The following is a 20584-nucleotide window of genomic DNA, read 5'->3' on the forward strand; positions in this document are numbered from 1 at the left end:
GCGGTCGGGGCGGGGGCCGCGGCGGTGGAGCGGGAGCGGGGGCGGGGGCGGCTGCGCCGGCGGCGGGCGGGTGGGGGCGCCTCTGCGCGTGCGCGGGGCGTCTCGTTTCCCCCCCGCCGCGAGCGCGTGCGTGTTGCGTGCGTGCGCGCCCCCCCGGCTCGTCGCTGCCGCCACTGCCGCGCGCGCACGCACTCGCTCCCCCCGCCCCCCCCAGTCACTGTGAGGGGCGCGGGGATTCCGGTGTGTGAGGGGGTCCCTGAGGGAGGAAGTGAAGCGAAGCGAAGTGAAGGACAAGGGGTCCCCCCGCCGCTCCGAGGAGGCTCTCGGCGCTGCCCCCTGGGGTTTGCAGCCGTCGGAGGAGGGGTGGCGCTGTCCCCAGACCCCCATGGGTGGGTGAGGGTCCTCAGGACTGCGGGGGCTCCCGGGGGCGGCGCAAAGCTGAGGCTTCCATCCCACCCCCGCGGCCGGGGGTTGGCCTTCCCAGGGCCCGAGAGAGACCCTGGTGGAGGAACGAGTGCTCAGGGACCTACGCTCGGGGCGGCTGATGAGCCCGCCGGCCCGTGGCTGAACCCCGGGTGTACCAGGGCGGCTCGTTGGAGTTTCCACCTGGGAGGCCGTGGGGACGAGCAGGGGGCGCCACGGCTGTTCCGCATGGAATAGCCTGCTCAAGGCTTGTGATTTCTGGGACCTCGCCAGTCTCCTCAGCCCCGGGGCACGGGGAGGACACAGCCCTTTGGAGATTGTGGGTGGGAGGGTAGGCGCCAGAGAGAACCGGGGGGCAGGAAGGAAGGGGGTTCGCAGCAGCGCTTTGCACAGTCAGGGACATACATCGTGGCCGGCGTTTGCTGTGCTTTGTGCGGGGATGGCAGAGGCTGCCAGACAGGAGGCTGGGAGCTTCTCGGGTATGTGCTGCACCCTGTGCCGGGCAGGGATGTAACAGCATCCTGGGTGAGGCCCGGGGCTGCAGAGATGCCAGGGCAGAAGGAGCGGAATGCCATACAGACAGGGTGTCCCTGGGGCCACCCGCCCAAGAGGATCTCACCAGGGATCCTGCCCAAGCCCCACATCGCTCTGCAGGATCCTGCACAGCAGCTTTGGGGCCAGAGCCCGATCTGCAAAGGCAGGCGCTGTCCCTCTGCTGCCCTGCCAAGATGCAGCCCCAGCTCCACCATGGGAGAAGTGTCCCGGGCTGAGCAAACTGCCCTGGGAGCTTAAGTCCTCTCTCCTCTCAGAAGGGCCAGCTCCAGCCCATCTGCTCCTGCCTGGGTGGGACTCACATTCCTCTTCACTGAGTGGAGTGTCCTTTAAGCATCAGATGGGTTTTTGAGCTCTCCTTTGCAGGCTGTGCCTATTAGCCCAGAGCAAACTGCCCCCCATGAGTGCTGCACAGGCTGAAACTGGATGGCCCTGAGCAGCATCCGGCTGTGCCGGGCCAGGGAGGGGTCACAACACAGAGAGGGAAGGGAGGGGAGCCGGGGGTGTAGAATATGTGTTTTCCTTTCTGGCTGTTGTTTAGTTTTCCTTGTAAACCAGCAGGAATGCCTGGTGTTGCCTTGTGCCAGGAGAGAATCCCTACTGGGGATTGTAATAGGGGAGGGAGGTACCTGCAGGTGGGATTCCCTGTGGTCACACCCCAGGGATCCCATATGCAAGGAATATGGTCCCACTTTGCTGGATGAACACCAGGCTAGGCTTGCTCTGCGAGAGATCAGCCTTGTTGTGCTGCAGGATCCTGCCACATATAGGGACAGAGGGATTAGGCACTCCATACCCTGGATGTGCCCCAGGAAGAGGACATGATGGAAGAGGGTGCAGAGCAGGAGGCGGAAAGCTGCAGGGCTCCAAGGGGAACATTGCTGCACATCCCTGTCAGCAGGTCTCTGGGTGCCAGGTCATGGGCAGCTTCTTAGGACAGTGGAGACATGGGCATTTCAAAAGTGACTTGTTCCTTGCTTTAGATACGTTGAGCTCAGTATCTTTCAGAGGGGCAACCACACCTGGGCTGCAGAGAGCCTGGAGCACTTGCCCAGCCTCTCCTGCTTCTTCTGCAGTGCCATGGGCAGGTGCTGGCCTGAAGAGTCTTTCACATCCATGCCCCAGAGGTGTGCTCACATCCCCCCATGGCAACATGTGTGCTCTGCAGCAGTCAGATGTGGATCCATGGCCCTGGAGAAGGACACAGCAGCCTGCCCGCTGCTCTGACAGTGTTTTGGCCAGACATGAGTGTTGGTGGGAGGTGCTATGGGCTCACTGGTGTCGGTGGGAGGTCCTATGGGACCATTGGAGGAGGAAGTGAAGGGGGACCAGCTCTCCTGGACAGAGGACCTGTTTATGGCTAGGGAGCAGCAGCTCCAGTGAGGCAGGAGGTGAAGTGGGACAAGTGATCGCATCTGAAAGTCGCCTTGTGGCAGGGGTGGAAGGAAGGAGAGCAGCAGGATGAGGCTCCACATAGCTCAGCTCAATGACCAGGCACACAAGGCTCAGAAAAGCAGCTCTGTCTTGTGGATCCCCAGGGGGATCTGGTCTGCGCAGGTCTGTGCCCCAGGGACTGACATAGGGGCCAGGATAACTAGTCCCTCCCAGGCGAATCGTGCACTGCAGAGCTCCAACCACATGTCCACACTGCACCTGTGCTGCTGTAAGCACATCCCTGAACCCTATGAGATGATCCTGCCATCCATCTGGAAGCCAGAAGAGCCACAGGAAGTGACAGCACCAGAAGGGACACTGGGCTTAGTGAACAGAGGGTACCTAACAGAGCTAGGCCAAGTGCCTGTGCACACTGGCATCCCCTGCCTTCCTGGGGAGCCAGGCTGGACAGCAACTGCGTCCAGTGAGCCAAGTTTGGCTCCCTCAAATTCTCCAGGTGATTTTCTGTGTGCCAGCTTTGGAGAACAGCACAAACCAAGGCACCAGCAGTGACTTCAGTACCCTGCTCCGTTGCTGTGCCAGGAGACTGCACGGCAGCTCGCGGTGCCCATCCCGCCTTTCACAGCCGATAGGTTTTTTCATCACCCTGTGCCTGCCACGCGTGCCTGTCACCTCCACCAGCCTCACACGAGGTTGGTCTCAATGTAGCACCATGGCAGTGTTGCACAGGCATTTCCGGCATAGAGAAGGGTCACAGCCGGAGGAGAGCCACTGCGTCCACAGTAACTCTGCCCCTGCTTTCCGGGAACCGCGGGGACACGCGGATCGACCGCGCACACGTGTGCGACAGGACGGCCTGGGCGTGCCCGTGGCGCCGCGGGAAAACGCGCGCCTGCCCCGCCCACAGGGGGCGCTTCCCGCCAGTCCCTCCCGCCCCGCCCCGCCCATCGCACGCCGCGGGGCGTGGCCTGCCCCCCCTCGTCCCCGCCCACCTCAAGGATGGCGGCGAAGCCCGAGGGTCTGCCCGCCCTCAAGATGGCCGCCCGCGCCCCCGAGGCCGGGCGCCCCCTCAGGCAGAAGCCCGCCTCTCGGCGCGCGGCCGGCAGCGAAAGGGTGCGCTCCCGGCGCGCCGCGCGCAGGCGGGGCGGGGCGACGCGGGGGCCGCCGGGAGCTGTAGTGCGGGGTGGTCAGGGGTCACGTGGCGCGCCCGGCAGTGGCCGCGCTGGGAGCGGAGGCGCCAAGATGGCGGCGCGGCGGGGCGGAGCGGTGCCCGCCGCCAGCGGGGCCGGGGCCGGTTGCGCTGCCGCCGCGGCCGCTCCGCGGAGCCTGGCGAGCGGTGGAGCCCTGCGCGAGTCGCCTTTCCGCGCCGGCAGCCCCCTGCAGGTAAGGGGCGGCGAGGCGCGGCGGGCCGCGCCGTGACACGTGGAGGCCGGGGCGGCTCCCGTGGCGGCAGCACCACGTGTGCCGGGAACGGGCCCGCCGCGCCGGCGGCGGGTGGGGGGCGCAGCGCGGGCCCGGGGCACACCCGCTGGACCCGGAGTGGGGCGCCCTTTCTATGGGTGGAGGAATGGGGCGCCCTGAGCTCTCCCGCCGGGGGGGTGGGGTGTTGGCGCGGGAGATTCTGGGGTGGGGGAGCTCACCACGGCCACGGGACCCGGTGGGACGGGGGGTTTGGTGTCCCCTGCGGGAGGTGACACTCCGGCCTTTGGCAGTGGGGGCCAGGGGGATGCCGCCCGAGTTTTCCCGCGGTCTCTCCATCGCGGCGCCGCCCTCTGCCACCTGCGGCCGCGAGGAGCTGGGGCAGGCGCGTTTTGGGACAACTACACCCGTCGGTTTCGGTGGCAGGAGCTCTGTGTGCAGAACGTGGCCCGGGCCGGGAGAGGTTCCCCGGGACGCACGGGTTATCCACGGGAAGCGGGGCTTTATCCCGCAGCAAGTGGCTCCCGCGCCTTGGCAGATCTGGGGCGCATCGCTGCCGCTGTCACCGGCCCTGGTGGGCCCTCCCGGGGCTGGGCTAAGTGGGAGTGCGATGCTGTCCGGACGGGGAGCGTGGGGATGCGGCACCCCAGGAGGGGACCCGGGGGCACCTGCGCTGTGCGTTTGTCGGGATTTTTTTTGGGGAGCCCCACGCTTCTACCTCTGCCAGCGTTCTCTTGCGTGGTGGAGGGGCTACGTGGGGGACTCCCGTCCCGAGCTGGAGGGCGCTGACCCCGTTCCGCCCCTCCCCGACGCGAGTAGAGTGGGCTGCGTATAGGGGAGAGAGGTGCGTTCCCGCCTGATGTTTTCCGAAAGCAGCAGAGGAATCCACGGAGCATCCTCTGGCTGTGCTGCTGTGGTCGGGCGGAGCCCCCCGGATTCCCGGGCTCACCCCGCGCCCTTGCCGGCAATTCCAGCGCTGTAATAGCGACCTTGGCAGCCAGCCGGGGACCATGGCCGCCCTGTGCTCGGGGCGTAGCCGCAGCACGCCGGGCACACGTGTCACCACCGGCCTGCGGGGCCCTCTGTTGTCCCTTCCGGGGACCAGAGCAGGGAGCGCAGTATACCCTGCGCCGGATGGGTGCCGCAAGAGCTGGTGGCCACACTTAGACTGTGCCCGTGGCAAGCAGTTGGCTCCAGTCCCAGCACCCCGCGAGCCACTGTGGGCATCTTCCCTTCTCCCCGGCAGTGCTGGTTGCTTGGGCACAGCATGGCCGGAGCCGAAGCCTGTCCTTGAACATTCCTGTGACCCTCTTCCGTTCTGCACTGCTGTAAAGCCAAAACAGGGAGCTGTGAGGGCAGGGGTGTTCCCCTCTCCCCTCCAGGTTAGGGGTGACGGGGGTCTCTGTCAGGGAGGAGAGCGGCAGGGACGCGGGAACAGGCTGGGCTGGTTCATACCCGCCCTGACGCACAAGCGATGCTCAAGTGATGAAGGCTGCAGGAGGTGCCCGTCCCCAGGTGGATCAAAGGGAGTCCTGGGGTAACACAGCCCAGGCCGGTGACTCACGGCTGTGGGACTCCTTATTACAAGGCACTGAGTCCAGGGAATCGAGGAAGACACGGGAGATTGCTCTGCCTCCCTCCCTCCCTCCCTCCTTCCCGGGCTGTGGGCAGGAGCCGCAGGAAGAGGCCATTTGAGTGGGAGAGATTTACTTCCCGCCCTCCAAATGTCCAGCGCTGATCACAGCTGGAAACCTCTTATTACATGCTTTCTTTGGGGAGAGCCAGCCCTATGGCCAGATGGGCAGGGCTGTGCGCCCCCAGGGTGTCCCCTGGATCACTTTGCCATCAGCAGGCAGTAGTCAGGTGCCCCCCACATCCCTGGGTTGCTGATGCTCCATCCTGCCGGGTCCTCCGATGGCCCGGGTGCCTCTGCCTGCCGGTCACCGCTGACTCAGGCTTGCACGCCGGGGCTGGGCGTGTAAGCCTGGATGTCCTCCCAGTATCTGCGTGAGGATTGGCCGGGAATCGCAGCCAGGCTGCGCCTAGAGGGCTGCCAGCAGTCTCTGCGCCCGCGCTCTGACTGTCAGCCAGCGCCGACGAGGGAGGGGACTGGAGATGCTGAGCGGCAGAACTGCTCTAAAACTGCTCCATAGCCTGATCTGCATGGCAGGGTGGAGTAGTGTCCTGGTGTCACTGGTGGGCTTCACTTCCAGGGGGAGGGCCCTGGGAGAGGCTGGTCTGGGCTGCCAAGCTGCCTGCTGAGCCCCAAACCATTGCAGACTCCTGGTCATTAGGGCTGCCGTGTCACAGACTGGTGGGATTTGGGATGGGTAGCTTCAGGGCAGTGCTTTGGGTGCCCTTGCTTTGATTCCCAGCCTGGTTTTGGGGTGCCTGTATTCTGGGGTTGCACAGGGCTCCTGGCTGTGCTGTAGCAAGAGGTGCCTAGTCTGTCTTACTGGTATAAGGGGTTTGGACATGTGGCTTTGGTGCTGTCGTATTTTAGAAACACCTATTTAGTGAAATGTCTGCTGTCCCTGTGGTGCAGTTTCTTGCTTGCTAGAAGAAGATTTCAAAGTATTAGCAGATTCTCTATGGGGACAAGATACATTTTATCCTGCATGGGCACAGGCTCATGCCAGCTGTGGTACCTATGTGAAACACAGGTGAGCTGCATCAGATGTGCATTCCCCGAGGTTCAGCCATATTCTCTCAGTGCTGATGCTGCTCCCAGGGGAAGAAGACTGCTCGAGGCCTGCTCCTGGCCAGCTCTGGGAGGGAGGTGTACTCTCCCAGGGCTTTGTCCTTGGTGCCCTTATCTTCCCAGCCTCCATTATCTCTCTGCTTAAGCCCATCTACAAACAGGAATTCGTATCCTGTCTCGTGCTGGTGACACGCCTGTGCTGCTGCTCTGCTCTATATGTCCTGTGGCTCTGCTCAGCCAGGGGCTGCAGCCCCTGCCCTTGGCCAGCATCTGGCTTTTCCTGGCTGTCCAGCATCATGGCTGTGTGGCACCCTGGAGTGCGGTGCAGATACTTTTCTCAGGTTACTCAGAATTACTCAAGCATCCCTGGAGGTGGCTGAGGGAGTGGAAAGGATGTGGGGTTGGGAATTTGAAGGAGTAACAAAGCTGGCTTGGTCCTGAATTGCAAGCCATGTCCTCTTGTAGCCTGCAGCAGAGGTATTGGGGTAGGGCTCTGGCAGTGGCAGCTGGCTGCATCCCTGTTGCTGACTCCTGCACTTTTGTTATGAATTTCGTAATGGTTTTGGGCTTATCTGAAGCGCCAACAGCCGGAATTGGAGGCGCGCGTGACAGTCCGTGAGGTGGCGGGAGCCTGCCTGTCCCGCCCTCCCTGTCCAGTACAACCAATGCGTGGTGTTGGGCAGAGCCTGGGGTTTCATCCATTCATCTTTCCCAGTCATGCAGCTGCAGAGTGAATCAGGCAGAAATTTTTGGTGTGGAGGCATCCCGGGTAACCGTAAGGGTCTCGGGCTGAAAGCAGCGCAGGACTTTATGCACTGGACTCTCATGAAAGCAAGGGGAAAGGTCCCCTGTGCCATCTTCTGACCTGCAGCTGTGTCCCACCTGCTTCCCCTGTATGTTTGGGGTGCTGGGGGTGCCCAGCCGCTGTTTGCAGTGCAGGCTGTTGGGAGCCCGTGTGTGCTGTGAGGAAATCAGTGCTGGTAGTGGGGTTGTGCAAAGTGTTTACCTGGCTCCCCATGGTAAGTAAGTGTTTACCTGCTCCTCGACAGTGCTTTTCCCTCGAGGAGGATGACCTGAACTTAAGATCGTTGGATGCAGAAACCATCTTAGAAGCTGAAGAGATCCTGGGGACAATGCAGAACTATCTCGACTCCTCTGTGATCTCCATCATTGAGGATCTCTCTCTGAGCGAGGTGGGAGCTCACACACAGATGTGGGAGTGGTGGCCAGGCTGGCCCTGGCTGTAGCATGGGTGGGGGTGGTGGCAGTGTCCTCCATGGCCAGATCTTGTAGCTGTATCCTGTCGCCCTCTGAGACCATCCCTATCCTTGCAGCAGAGCAAGGTCTGCCTGGATGCACAGAATGAGCTGTCCCTGCTGACTGCCATCACAGAGATCCTGGACAGCACGGATGATGAGACTCTGTCCCCCTTTGACACCATCATGGATGCAGAGCTGCTGACCTCACCTCGTGAGCGGGAGAATCCCTCAGTGAGTTGGGGAGTAGATCTGGCCTGACCTCAGAGCCCATGGGAAGATGCTCAGGCAGGGCTCTGCCAAGTCCTGGTATGAGGGTGCCCTGAAGTGGTAGGACCCTGGTCCCCAACACCCTGAGATGTATCCTCATGATGGTCCCAGTGTGAGAGAAGGACTCTGAGGGGGCCATACCTTAGTCTTGGGTCTTTATGTAGAGCCAGAGATGTGCCAGAGGCTTTGTGAAGCTGCGTGCACTGTGAGTGAAACTGTGGCTGTTTGCTCCTGGGTTCTGTGGGGTGAAGTGCATGGGCACTGTGGGGCTGGGGGTGGCCTGTCCCCTCCAGGAGCACAAACCTGCCACTGTCTTATCTTCTGTCCATCTTTCCAGTTTCAGAAGTTTCTCACCTTATCCCACCCGTTGCTAGAGTGTGAGAACCCTACCTTGGAACAGCCCAAGCCTCTCAGGCCTCTCAGCAGCAGCAGCAGTGTCTCTGTGGTTGGGAAGGTGAGCAGTGGAGCAGGGGAAGCTGAAGTGTTGGGGTGGTGCTGGGATAACTGTCCCTGCTGCAGCCCCCAGCCTCAGCCTTTCCTCCTGGCACAGGCATCCTTTCCCAGAAGTGATGCTTTTGCAAGGCATCAGCAGCAGTGGGAGCAGGGCTTGCCTCAGCTGGTGGGCACCAGGGACTGGGGATGCTCTTGTAGAGGTGGTGGGTTTCCAGCTCTGTTGTGTCTCAACTGAGCGGGTCAAATGTCTCCGACCTTTTTGTCTGCCATGGGACTTTGCTTTAGAGTTGCAGCAGGCCCACAGCTGGCTGTTCTGGGGGAGTGCTGGTAAAAGCCCAGGAACTGATGTTTGCTGTGGTTCCCCTTCCCAGACTGACACAGACCTGGCCTGGGACCATGCTCATGGTCTTGAGGACCCGATGCTGCCAAAGAAGCAAGTCTGCAGCACCCCGAGGGTGGAGAGGAAGGTGGGCCGGCACCGAGCCCGAGGGCAGCCCCTGCCACAGCGCAGTGATGGGGAGGAAGAAGAGGAGGAGGCTGCCTTGAGCCTGGAGCTAGACAGCAGCATGGAGGCTGTGGATTTCTGCGTGGGTGAGGCTAGGGCGGTGCTGGAGGAGCATGAAGATCCCTGCATCATCAACACAAGTGATGTATCCCTGAGTGAGCTGGTGAAGTCCATGCACCCCTACTGCTTGCCCACCTTCACTGTGTGCCTGGACCCTGACACAGAACCTGTGGCCAAGGAACTTCTGAGTAGTCCTGTCTTGCTGGAAATTGTGCCTGGTGAGGGAGAGAGTGTGGAAATCCCTGTGGTCCTGCAGCCCTTTACTCCCAGCTCCCCTGACCTGGAGCCCCAGCTCCTGGGAGCAGAGGAGAGTACCAGGGAGTCAATCCCAGAAGATCGAGGGGAGCTGCCAGGAGCTTCAGCCCAGGAAAATGGGGTGGAAGAGGAGAAGAAAGAGAAACTTTCTCCTCCTGGGAAGGAGCCTTCGTGCACTACCCCAGAGGGCACCTCTCTGCCGGAGGCAGCAGCACCTGGAGCCTTGGGTCCCAACAGCAGCTCCTGCCACAGCACGGAGGCCCTGGTGGGTGGCAAACGTGAGTGCTCTGAGAAGGGACGAGGCCGTGAGAGAGCAAGGAAGAGTCGGAAAAAGAAAGCAGAGGAAGACCAAAGGAAGCAGGCCAGGCCAGGCAGGGACTGTGTGGCCCACCGGCTCCGTTCTGCTGGCTCCGGACAGCCCCATGTCCATCCAGCCACCAGCCGGCAGCGGGCAGCGTGTCCTTCTGTTCAGGTCTCAGACTTCCTGGCACAGCAGCTGGAACGAGCCCGGAAGGAGGGCCAGATGGAGCTGCACACCGAGCAGGCACTGCGGCCCTGCGGCAGGCATCGGAGCACAGCAGGAGCCTTCCTGCCCAAAAAAGTGAAGCAGGAGCTGCAGAAGGAGCCAGCACCAGAAACTGTGAGCGTGGCCCTGGAGAAAAACAAGACTCTGGTGTCCTTGGAGAAGACAGCACCAAGCGTGGAGGGGCAGCCAACAGCTGCATGTCCCAGCCTGACAGACCAGGCTGAGGGCCAGGGGGATGCACAGCCATCTGCCGAACAGACTAGTGGTGTCTCAGAGGCTGCTTCTGAGCTCCCAGAGCAAGGTGTGGGGCTGGAGCCTGCCCAGAGCCTGCCAGCAGCAGAGCCGAGCGAGGGCCTGCCTAAGGAAGCCAAACCCAAGGCCCTGAGCTTGAGGGAATACCGCATCCGCATGTTGCACCGTCAGCTCAGTGAGGGTGGCAGCCAGGAAGGCAAGAAGCAAGTGGCCAGCAAGTGGCCCAGTGTCCCTGAGCCTCCGACAGAGCTGGCAGAGATCCCCTGCTTGGTGTCACCCATGCGCTCCTCCACCGAGGCAGACGGTGCTCAGAAGGGACCAGACAAACCCACCAGCCCTGCTGCTGTCCCTCCTCCTGCTAGCAAAGCTCCCACGGCTCTGACTTCAGCCCCGGTACCCTCCACAGCTCCGGCACCTGCCACGGCTCCACCCCCATCAACACCAATGCCTTTTGTCGCACCAAATGTGCCCCCAGCTGCTGGGGTGGCCCCCACTGGGATGCCGCCAGTCTCTGCCGGTGCTTATGCCCTTTACCCACCAGTGCCTTCCTGGCCCTGCTTCAGCCCGCAGCCCATGGGCTGCCATGGTTTGCCCCCACCACCCAGTGCCAGCTCCTCCAATACTTTTCACATGGTGCCTGGCCTCCCGCCTCCAGCCATGGCCTGGCCCCCTCCACCTGTGCCACCCCCGCCTCCATATGGCCCGGCTGGCCCCTATGCCCCAGTGGGGTGGGCATCACCATCCTACTGGCCAGGAATTCCCATACCGCCTCCGGTGCCTTCCCTTGCGTACAGGGACCCTGGAGCAGCAGTGCAGGCCACCACTGCCTTCCCAGCTGGCAGCCACCCTGGCACGGTCCTCCTGCATGGGCAGCCTCCTGCCACCCCTATGCTCAGCTGCCCAGAGCCACCAGGCTTCCCTGCCCAGCCACCTGCTGCCCCAGCCAGTGAGATGGGGGCTGCCAGTGGCTCAGCCAGGCCAGCGACTGGCAGGGTGTCAGACCCCAGGAGGCAGGCACGGCTGGCAGGAGAAAGCTCTCTTCCCAAGGCCCCTCTGGCTTCAGCCCCAGCCCAGCCCCTGCCAGCCCCCTCAGCTGCCACTGCCCAGCCCAGCAGGGTTCCTCCTGCAGTGCCAGTCCCCCAGGCTGCCCCCACCCAGCCTCTGGAGGAGCCCCAAGCTGCAACTCCCAAGCAGCTCCCAAAGGTCCCCTCAGCTGCCATCTGCTGCCCAGCAGAGGTGTCCTCTGCCCCTGTTGGGGAGTCCCCTGGCACCCACCCCATGGAGAAGGCTGCAGGGCCAAGCAAGGAGACAGTGGAGAAAGCCCTGCTGGAGCCCAAGGCAGCTGCTGGGCAGGAGTTGCCTGGCCAAAAATCCACCTCCCAGGCTGTGGCACCACCACCGAAAGCAGGTCAAGAGAGCAGCCTTCCCACCAAGGCACCCACTGCACGGCCATGGAGGCACCAGCCATTCCTCAGCCCAGCCCAGCCCAGTGACAGCAGCAAGGACATCGTGCAAGCCTTCATCAGTGAGATCGGTGAGTGGGAGGGCTGCGGGATGCTGGGTTGAGTGTTACCAGACAGCAAGGCTGCAGTGCTGCTGGCAACCTAGGTAGCAGGACTGGTTCCTGGCACTTTCGGGGGTGAGGGTGGCAAAGCTATGCCCACAGGCTTGCAGTCTCTTCACAGTCCTCTGCTAGGATGTTGCCTCCAATGGATGGTCTGTGCTGGCTGTCCTGAAGCTACTCCCGTTTGGGACTGCAGAGCAGGGTGCTCCTGTCCTTGCTGCGGGAGACACGGAGCTGCTGCAGGCTCTGGTTCTCCTCTCCAGTGCTTGCCCCATCACCCAGGGAGGCTGATGTAGGGGAAAGATGGGGCTGGGATGCATCACTGCGGTGCTGGGAGAATTTTGGCTGACTTAACTTGCTGTATTTTCTCTCTGGCCCAGGGATTGAAGCCACCGACCTGTCCAGCCTGCTGGAGCAGTTTGAGAAGTCTGAAGGTGCGGATCTGGTGTGCTGTCCCCTGCGGGGCTCCCTTCATACCACGCTGGCCTCCCTGGGCTGTCCATGTTCCCTGTGGCAGGGTGGGATTGGGAGGGCTGTGATGCTGCTGCCTGTGGGCTCCTGTTACCCTGCCCCAGGTGTTTTGTCCTGGGGCTGTCTCTGCCTTCATTTCCTTGGCTTGTGGAAATGCCTGGGGGTCCCCAGGGCAACCAAGGGGGTGGTGAAGAATCTGTGAAGGAAAAGGGATGTGCAGCTCCTATCTTCAGGGAGCTGGGTTTCTGGTGCTGGAAAACCTCTTCCCAGCTGTTCCTGGGGTGCTTTGTGGCCCCTGTCATTCAGCCTCACCTTGTTGCCACTGTCACCTACGTGTTCTCTTTTCAGCCAAGAAAGAGGAGACTCCTGTACAGCCTCCTGAGCAAAGGCCGCTGATGGAGAGCTCTGGGTGAGTACCAAGACATTGGCAGCTGGTTCCCAGCATGGAGCCCAGCAGAGCAAGAGTACGGGGGCAGCTCTCAGTCCTGGCAGGGTTTCAAGTGTGCTGGGACTGTATCCATTGGCCCAGGAGGGGCTGAGCTTGTCACTGGACTGGGACAGAGCTGGCACTGCGGGGTAAGAACTGGGAGAAGCAGTGATGGGCATGACCAAGCTGTGCAAGTTTTCTCTGTGCAGCTCTCTTGGATCCTCTGTCCCTGTGAACTGCCCAGTGTGGCAGATTGAGTGGGTGCCCTGGGTGTGGGTACTGGAGCTGGGTTTTGCCTGCCATGTTGGACAAAGTTCCTTTCCCATTCTCAGGCCTGAGACCCAGCAGGATGCACCGACCCAGCAGGACAGGAAACCCCCAGATGGCCTGCAGGCCTCTGAGCTGGCCAATGTGGCAGGTAATTAATACTCGGGGCAAGGCAGGGGAGTCTGCCATGTCCTGGCAGGGCTGTTTTGTGTCTGTGGGACACGAGGGAGCCACTTCCGGGTGGGTTGCAGCAAAGGGCTGCTCTTGAAAGCGTTCTGGTGCTCTCACAGGCCTCACGCCCCCAGCGACACCTCCCCACCAGCTCTGGAAGCCTTTGCCTGCTGTCTCACTGCTGGCCAAGGCCAAGTCACCTGGGTCCGTGCCCCAGGAAGGGCCCCAGAAGGCAACCAAGGTGATGAAAGCCAAGCCACTGCTCCCAAACAAGATCCAGGGGAAGAGCATGGTGCCAGCCCTCACCAGCACAGCCCCCAGCCACGTCTGCTCAGGAGACCATGACTACTGCATCCTCAGTACACCACGGCCTGAGAGCAGCAATACCCCTGGCACGCAGCCCCCTGCTGAGGGCGGCTCCCGCTGGAATGTCAAACACCACCGGGACATAACTATCAAACCCATCTCCTCCTTAACCAAACGGACGCTGGACCAACCTGAGCCTACCCCACCAGCCCCTAACACCACCATGGGGCACAGCCAGGAGCCCCTGGAGATGGCCTGCCTTGCTCCCCTGGATTATCGGACTACCATTCCCAACAAGGCCACCCCTGGGTGCAGCAGTCCTCCCACATCAGTGCTCCTGTCTCCAGCTGCATCCCCCTGCCGGGACCAGGAGGTGCAGACTCCCAGTACCCAGCCCAGCCATGCTGCTGCCAAGAGGTCCCTGCGCTGCTACCGGAGACCTCAGAACTCACCCAGCCCCTCTGCTGACAGCTGGAGGGCTGGCCGGAGCCGTGCCAGCCGTTCTTTTAGCTCTAGTTCGGATGGAGCTAGCAAGTCCTCATCTTCATCTTCATCCTCATCCTCCCGATCCCGGTCACGATCACTCTCCCCACCCCCAAAGCGGTGGCGAAGGTAAGCAGTGGATTATTACTTGCTCTTGGGGCAGTTGTCTGGTGGCCAGGCTTTTGCAGGTGCCCATACACATCGTTGTGGTCCTACTTGATAGCTGGATTTGATCTTTTTGTCCTTGTAGCTTTTCTGAAGAGATGCTTGGCTCACTGAGGCTGGGGGAGCTGCTGCGACACTCTGCCCATCAACATCTGGCTGAAGCCTATGTTTGGGCCTGTGTGCCTGCAAGGCCACCAGTGAGCCAAGCTTCCTTACTCCTCCTGGAACACCCAGTCCATGTTACAAGTCCTTGCCTGCATCTTTGCTTTCAGATGCTTTTTCTAGGATGTTAATGGCAGGTGTTCATATTTGTGCTGTGGGGCTGCTGCAGCCCTTAGTGTAGAAATGAGAGGAGCCATAGTGGAGCTTTCCAGGGAGCTGCTGGAGGCAAGCAAGGAAAAACCTGTCTGGCTTGGCTGCCTTGGGGGCTTCCTGTTCTCCTTATGGAGGAGGCTGTGTAGGAAAGTGGGACACTTTAGTCTCTGTGGGATGCATTTATTTTAGAGTTCTTGTACATCTGAGTGATGTGCAGCCTGTCCCAGCTGTACTAGGAGGCACTGGAACTAGTGAAGGGTTTCTCTTTCTGTCCTTACCTTGGTGTTCAGTGAGTGCTGGAGACATCCCTGTGCATGAGGGACCTGTCCAACCAAGACCCCTCCATCAATGGGCAGTAAATGCAGAGGCTGGAGCTGGAAAGGGCTGGTATATAAGTGCTGTGGTTCATGATTGTGCAGCTTGGGGACTGACGAGCCACATTTCTGGCTTGGCTTTCCAGCAGATCAGCTGGCCTTGTGCTGGAAAATGTCCCCATGTGCTATGCCATCCTGACTTGCTGTCCTCCAGGAGAATATGTAGCAGAGCCAGGTAGCATGGCCTGCCAGGCCTGGATTTGCCCCAGGCAGGGATCACCTATGGCCAGCATGTCTGGGGAGGAACTGTGCTCCTGGTTGGAGGCAGCACAGTTTAATTCCAGAGGGGTTTCAGTCCAGCTGTCCTTAAGCTTTCCCTGGCCCTGCTGGAGAAGCTCTTGCAGTCTCTGTTCACATGGCTGTTAAACACAACGTGGATGTGATGGCTCCAGTGTTGTCCTGTGCATTGTGTGGGGCTCAGCACAGAAGTCCTGGCCTCTCCTGGGCCTTCCCAGGCACAGCCCTGTGCTTCACAGTTCCCCTATGACTATTTCTTGCTCTTCAGAAGCTGTGCCTGCTGTGAGCCTGTTCCCTTTCCTCTATGGCATTGGGAGTCAAGTGGAGCAACATTTCTGTAGTGTTATTGCTCTGGCAATCTTGGGCAGAGGCTTCCTAATCCTGGGAATGGATGCTCTCTGAGTGGGATGCTGGATACCATGGGGTTGATGGAGGTCTTTTTCTACTTTGTAGCCTTATGATGCTGGGCAAAGGAAGGTCTCAGCTCTATCTCTCCTTCCCCCAGGTACCGCTCAAGATGTTCCCACAGTTCCTCCTCTCGCTCTAGCTGTGGGTCATGTGGCAGGTCCCGGGACAGGTCCTCATCCTCATCATCAACATCCTCCTACTCGTCCAGGTCCACGTCCCGCAGCCAGTCCCCTTCCCCCTCGCCCCGCAGGAGGAGTAACAGGTGGAGAAGGTGAGCGTGGGTGGCCACCCTGCAGGGGTGTGAGGTCTTCCCAACCCATCTCCCAGCCTCCTGTGGGGGAGGGATGGAGCCACTCCTTCAGTATCTCCCTTGTGCTTGGAATCACTCTTCTGACACCCTCATGATTCCATAGCTCACATGTCTGGTTTCTGCTCTGACAGATACAGTTATGAGGCACAGGACCACTACCAAAGGCAGAGGATCCTCCAGAAGGAACGTGCAATAGTAAGTGATGGAGGGCTGGGAGTCTGGAGTTGGAGATTTGGGGGTCCACAGTCACTCTGTGTCACTCTGTCACACTGTGGGGGTGCAGCCTTGCCAGCAGCATTGCTGGGAGGCCCGGGCGTGGTGTGGTGGGTGGCCGTGCAGGGAGGGTGCTCTGAGCAAGAGGTCCTGCTCATGGATGGGGCATCCCTGTGCACAGGAGGAGCGGCGAGTTGTGTTTATCGGCAAGATCCCCAGCCGGATGACACGGTCGGAGCTGCGGCACCGCTTCTCTGTGTTTGGGGACATTGAGGAGTGTACCCTGCACTTCCGCTCTGAGGGGTAAGAGCTGTGGGGAGATTGGTCAGCCCCTTCCCAGGGATGACTCCTCTTGGCCCTTTTCCCATTACTCAAAGGGATGGTGCAGACCAAGGCGGGACAAACATAACTGTTGTTGCTGATCTCTCATGTCAGGGATAACTACGGCTTTGTCACATACCGCTATGCTGAGGAAGCCTTTGCTGCCATTGAGAGTGGACACAAGCTGCGGCGCCCAGACGAGCAGCCCTTCGACTTGTGCTTTGGTGGCCGCAGGCAGTTCTGCAGGAGGAACTATGCCGACTTGGGTGAGTTGCACAGCTTCCAAGCTGGGGGATTGGCACCCTGGGTTCATCTCTCCTTTCCAGAGGTGTAAGAGTCCCCATGCTTGGAGTCAGTCAGGGTTGGCAGCAGAGCCACATTCAGGAATGGTCCTGCACCAAAGGGAGGTTGAATGGGGGATCCCCTGATGCTCCAGCACTGTGATGGAGGCTGGCCCAACTCTTGGTCTAGAGGCTGGCATGTGAAACAAGTTTGCTGCAGGGGATGGCCAGAACTGTGCCAGTGTTTCCATGAGCTCAAGGCAGCCTCTCCCCATCTCTTCCAGATTCAAACCGGGAGGATTTCGACCCAGCTCCCGTCAAGAGCAAGTTTGATTCCCTGGACTTCGACACTCTGCTGCGGCAGGCACAACGCAGCCTGCGGAGGTAGCGGCAGGCAAGGCGGAGCACCCGCCCCCACTTTTATACTCAAATACAAAAGGCAAAAAAAGTATGGAGAGAGAGATGAGGTTTTTAATAAAAAGAAAAAGGAAAAAAAGAAATTTGTTTTATAACCAATATTTAAGGAGGATTGGTCATTGGCCTTCATGGAGCAGTCCAGGCAAGTGGCAGCCCTGGGCTTGCCCCAGACGTAAAATAAATGCAGATGCCCGAACAGCAGCACTGCCTTGTCTCCTCCTTTGCGTGGGCTATTCCCAGGTTGGGGGGGGTCATGCTTTGCCTTCCTCAGGACCCCAGGGATTCTGCTGTGATATGGCCCCATGAAGCGTTGCACAGGTCGTGGACTCGGCACAGGAGTGCGGTGTGTGGGGAGAGTGGGGCAGGACTGGAATCACCGAGTGTGTGGCTGTCAGTGTGGCAGCCTGCAATGGCCTGGCACTGGGTGAATGCCTCTCTGAGGACCCCTCCGATCATATCTTGGGCTCTGCTGGCTGCAGGGCTTGGCGCGCTGAGGCGCCCAGCCGTTTTTGGGCCACCTGCACCTCCCGCAGAGGCCACGGGGGGGCAGTGTAAGATACTCCACTGCCGCTCCCGGCAGGGGGCTGGGAACGGGCTGGAGCCCTTGGCCCTAGCTCGGGCAGGGCTCCCCGCGCTCTGAGCCCACTGCCCAGTCTGCTTGTCCCTTTCGAACCTGCTCCTTGGCTTTGCTCTGGCTTGCCAGAAGGAGAGGGTTGTCTGATGTCTCATCTCTGGGTTTCCCCCAAGGGAGAGGTGTTTGTGTGACTGCAGAGAGGTTACAGTCGTCTGCAGGGGGATGGTGCTTAGCAGGAAAAAAAGGACGGGGGCAGGGAGGGATGACTAGGCCCTCTCAGTGCATTGCAGCTCATGGAGGAGAAGGGCGATGCAAGGGAGTATGCTTGGGCCTTCTGCCAAGCATCTTTCCTGCACCCTGCTGTTGTGCTGGCATTCAGAGAAAAGCCGTGCTTTGGGCTGCTCCTAGACTGGGACAAGCTTGGGGGTCCCTTGCAGGTGGGGCTGGGCTGGCAGTGCTGACTGGGAACCCCGAGAGGTCATTGAGCATCCTGGCTTCAGGACTGGGACAGGGTTGGGCAGGGTGCAGTGGTGCCTGTTTGGATCCCCTCTTGGCACACCCTTGGTTAGGGAAGCCTGCAGTTGGGCAGTGTAGAGCTGGGACAATGTGGAGGGAGGTGATGGGCCATAGACCCCCATGCCAATCCCAGGATTCCTCACGGTGCTTTGGCTGGGAGTGGGCTGCTCAAAGTCCCTTCAGATCCCTTGATGGAGGCAGCACCCACTCCTATAGTATGAGAACAAGGAGGGGAATAGGGGCAATAAACCCAGGGTGGGGGCTTCAGCCAAGCTGATGCTCATGTTGCCACTTGGATCATGTTCAAGGCTCTGAGCCTGGGTGTACTGCAGCAATCTTATGTATGGTCTGGCACGGTGGCTGGAGCCTACCTCTGCTGTCGCTGCTTCCCTGGATGGAGAGAGGTGCTCCAGCCTGCACACTGGATGACTTTTGCTGCTCCACCGCTCAGCCCAGGGAGGCCTCCACAGTACCCAGGGATGTGGAGTACAGTGAGGCTGCCTGCAGGTGAGCCCTGAGTGAGCTCCCACCCTGTCCTCTCCTGTCTGGCCCTGGACTTTGCACAAGGGAGGGTACAAGGAGGCAGCTGCAGGCAAGGGTGCAAGCGGAATAGGGGGAGGCAGGCAGGGGGCTGCTAATCAGTAGTGCAGTTCTTCCAGTGACATTGAAGGAGGGGGTGACAGCCAGGGCCTGGTGGGGACTTGTGGGGAGGATGTGTCCCCCTTTCTGTGAGTTCATGCCAAGCCCTATAGCTGCAGCACATCTGTAGCCCCTCTCCTACCTGGAGCTGCTGGGCCGGTGGTGGTTCTGACCAGCATCTCCCTGGTCTCAGCTGCCACAGCAGTAAATGGAAGGCATGTGGATCCAAGCAAGTGTTACAGGGAGTGTCTGTTCAACCAGCTGCAAAAACACTCTCAAGCTGTTGGGTAATACAGGCCTGAGGAAGGGCTTGTGTGCCCTAGAGCTGGGCTTATTTCTACAACGGTCTGAAAATTTAGATGGTCTGAGAATTTCTTTACAGCCTTTCCTCGAAACTGGTGCAGATGAAGAGGCAGGCAGGAGTGGGGAATGTTGGTGGCAAGGCGGAGCTGGGCACAGGGGATGTCTGTTGTCAGCGACCCTGGGAACCCCTGCAGCTATGCTATCCCATGGACCTGAGGTGTGTGCATTTGGGCAGCCCTGTAAGCATGGCTTCACCCCAAATATGTGTGCTGCTGACTTCTACGTGAACACGGCTGTGTACTTGTGTTCCTGAGGCTGGGCTGCACATGGTCCCCTCTCCTCCCACTGCTCCTACGGGTGAGGAAAGGCAGGAGGTGTGAAAGTGTTTGTGTTGCCAGAAGAATTAACACCCTGCTGTTGTGCCTTATAAATCTTCCGAGTGTTAGAGGTTGGCTTTATCCCCCTGTGTTACAGTTTAATGGTTTCCGTTAGCAATAACCTGTCCCTGTGTTCTTGGTTATTGATTTAAGGTTTGTTGTGGAGGGTGTGACAGTTGCAGAAAGGTGTTTTCCTGCCACCCAGCCGGTGTCAAAGGCACTGTTGCAAACAGGAGGCAGGAGTTTGGAAAGCAGTGCACAGCCATCTCTCTGGAAACATGAGTGCTGGCCGGAGCTGTCTGGAGAGAACTGGGGACAGTGGCAAGGAGCAGCACCTGAAGTACATCCCTTGCCCTGGCAGGCAATCCAGACCTGGGGCTTTGTAGGAACCCCAGTTCTCTTGGAAACAAATCTGCTTCACCCTAGGACAGCCAACCTTCCTCCTGCAAGCAGCAGCACCCTGTGCTGCCCATATGAGTGGCTCTGCTCCAAGCTGCAGCAGCCCATGGCTGGGAACCACACAGAGGGTGTTTTCTGAGAGGTTACTAAGAACTGGAGTTTTGACTCTGTTTCTCTTCAAGGCACTCTCAGCCTTTCCCCTTCTGTTCCTGCTACAGACTCCAATCTCCAGCAGTTGTCCCTTCCTGCACCCAGCCCTGCTATCTATGGTCTTCTGGAATAAATCTCTAATGGACTGATGCTGATTTCACATCTTCCTTCTCCCTTTCCCTTTTTGTTCTCTCTTGCATTAATATGTTCTGAACGTGATCTCCAAGCTAGAAAGCAGCTAGAAGGGCATCCAGATTGGTCTTTTATAGTGGGTGAAACCTCCAAGATGAGTGGCTTGTGCTCTGTGCATAAGCTTGTTTGGACCCCATGTGCAGAAGGCAGTGGGGCAGCAGGAGAGTCTGACATCAGTGCTCCTTGCACACCTCTGCCTGTGGCTGAAGGCTGCATGGCCCTTGTCCTCATTGCTTTGCAGAGCTCAACATTTCCTCAGCAACAGCAGAGTCCCTTATCCTCAGGAAAGGTTATTCTGGGATCTTGGAGCTGGGTGCTGCCAGGTGCAGAGCATCCACATTGCTGTGAGGTGGGTGTGCTTTCCCACACTTAGGATATTCACACTTCAGATGTTCAGCATACTGATCCTGAAAGCTGACAGGAACCCCTGTGGGCAGAGGTGCCAGGCAGGAACATGGTTATGTTCCTTGCTGTTGACACCCATTCCCTTCCCTGGGACCACCAGTCCTCGAGATTCAGACTTACTCAGCACACCCAAGGACTCAGTGCTCCTAACCCAAAGCAGAGGTTGCTGCTGTGGCATATTTGTGCCTCCCCAACTTGGGCTCCCTCCATTGGGAGCCTCAGGGGTACCCAG

At 59.8% G+C, this 20584-nt stretch overlaps 1 protein-coding gene across 2 annotated transcripts; it reads left to right on the forward strand.

Annotated features, from left to right (window-relative positions):
- The first annotated feature begins 3588 nt into the window (after positions 1 to 3588).
- On the forward strand, positions 3589 to 16998 carry PPRC1 (PPARG related coactivator 1). 2 transcript variants are annotated; one of them, XM_085065032.1, is made up of 14 exons: positions 3589 to 3753; positions 7540 to 7683; positions 7825 to 7980; positions 8354 to 8470; positions 8841 to 11601; positions 12012 to 12065; positions 12451 to 12511; positions 12862 to 12947; positions 13087 to 13885; positions 15353 to 15526; positions 15697 to 15760; positions 15960 to 16081; positions 16214 to 16365; positions 16665 to 16998. In XM_085065032.1, the coding sequence occupies exons 1-14, from the start codon at positions 3613 to 3615 to the stop codon at positions 16766 to 16768; spliced, it is 4935 nt and encodes a 1644-aa protein (XP_084921158.1). In that variant the 5' UTR covers positions 3589 to 3612; the 3' UTR covers positions 16769 to 16998. The 2 variants fall into 2 exon arrangements, with proteins under 2 accessions (XP_084921158.1, XP_084921159.1); XM_085065033.1 differs by having other exon boundaries at positions 7828 to 7980.
- Positions 16999 to 20584: the final 3586 nt, after the last annotated feature.

This window comes from Lichenostomus cassidix, chromosome 6 (assembly GCF_008360975.1).
Source record: "Lichenostomus cassidix isolate B80296 chromosome 6, HeHo_3.0, whole genome shotgun sequence".
NCBI lineage: Eukaryota > Metazoa > Chordata > Aves > Passeriformes > Meliphagidae > Lichenostomus > Lichenostomus cassidix.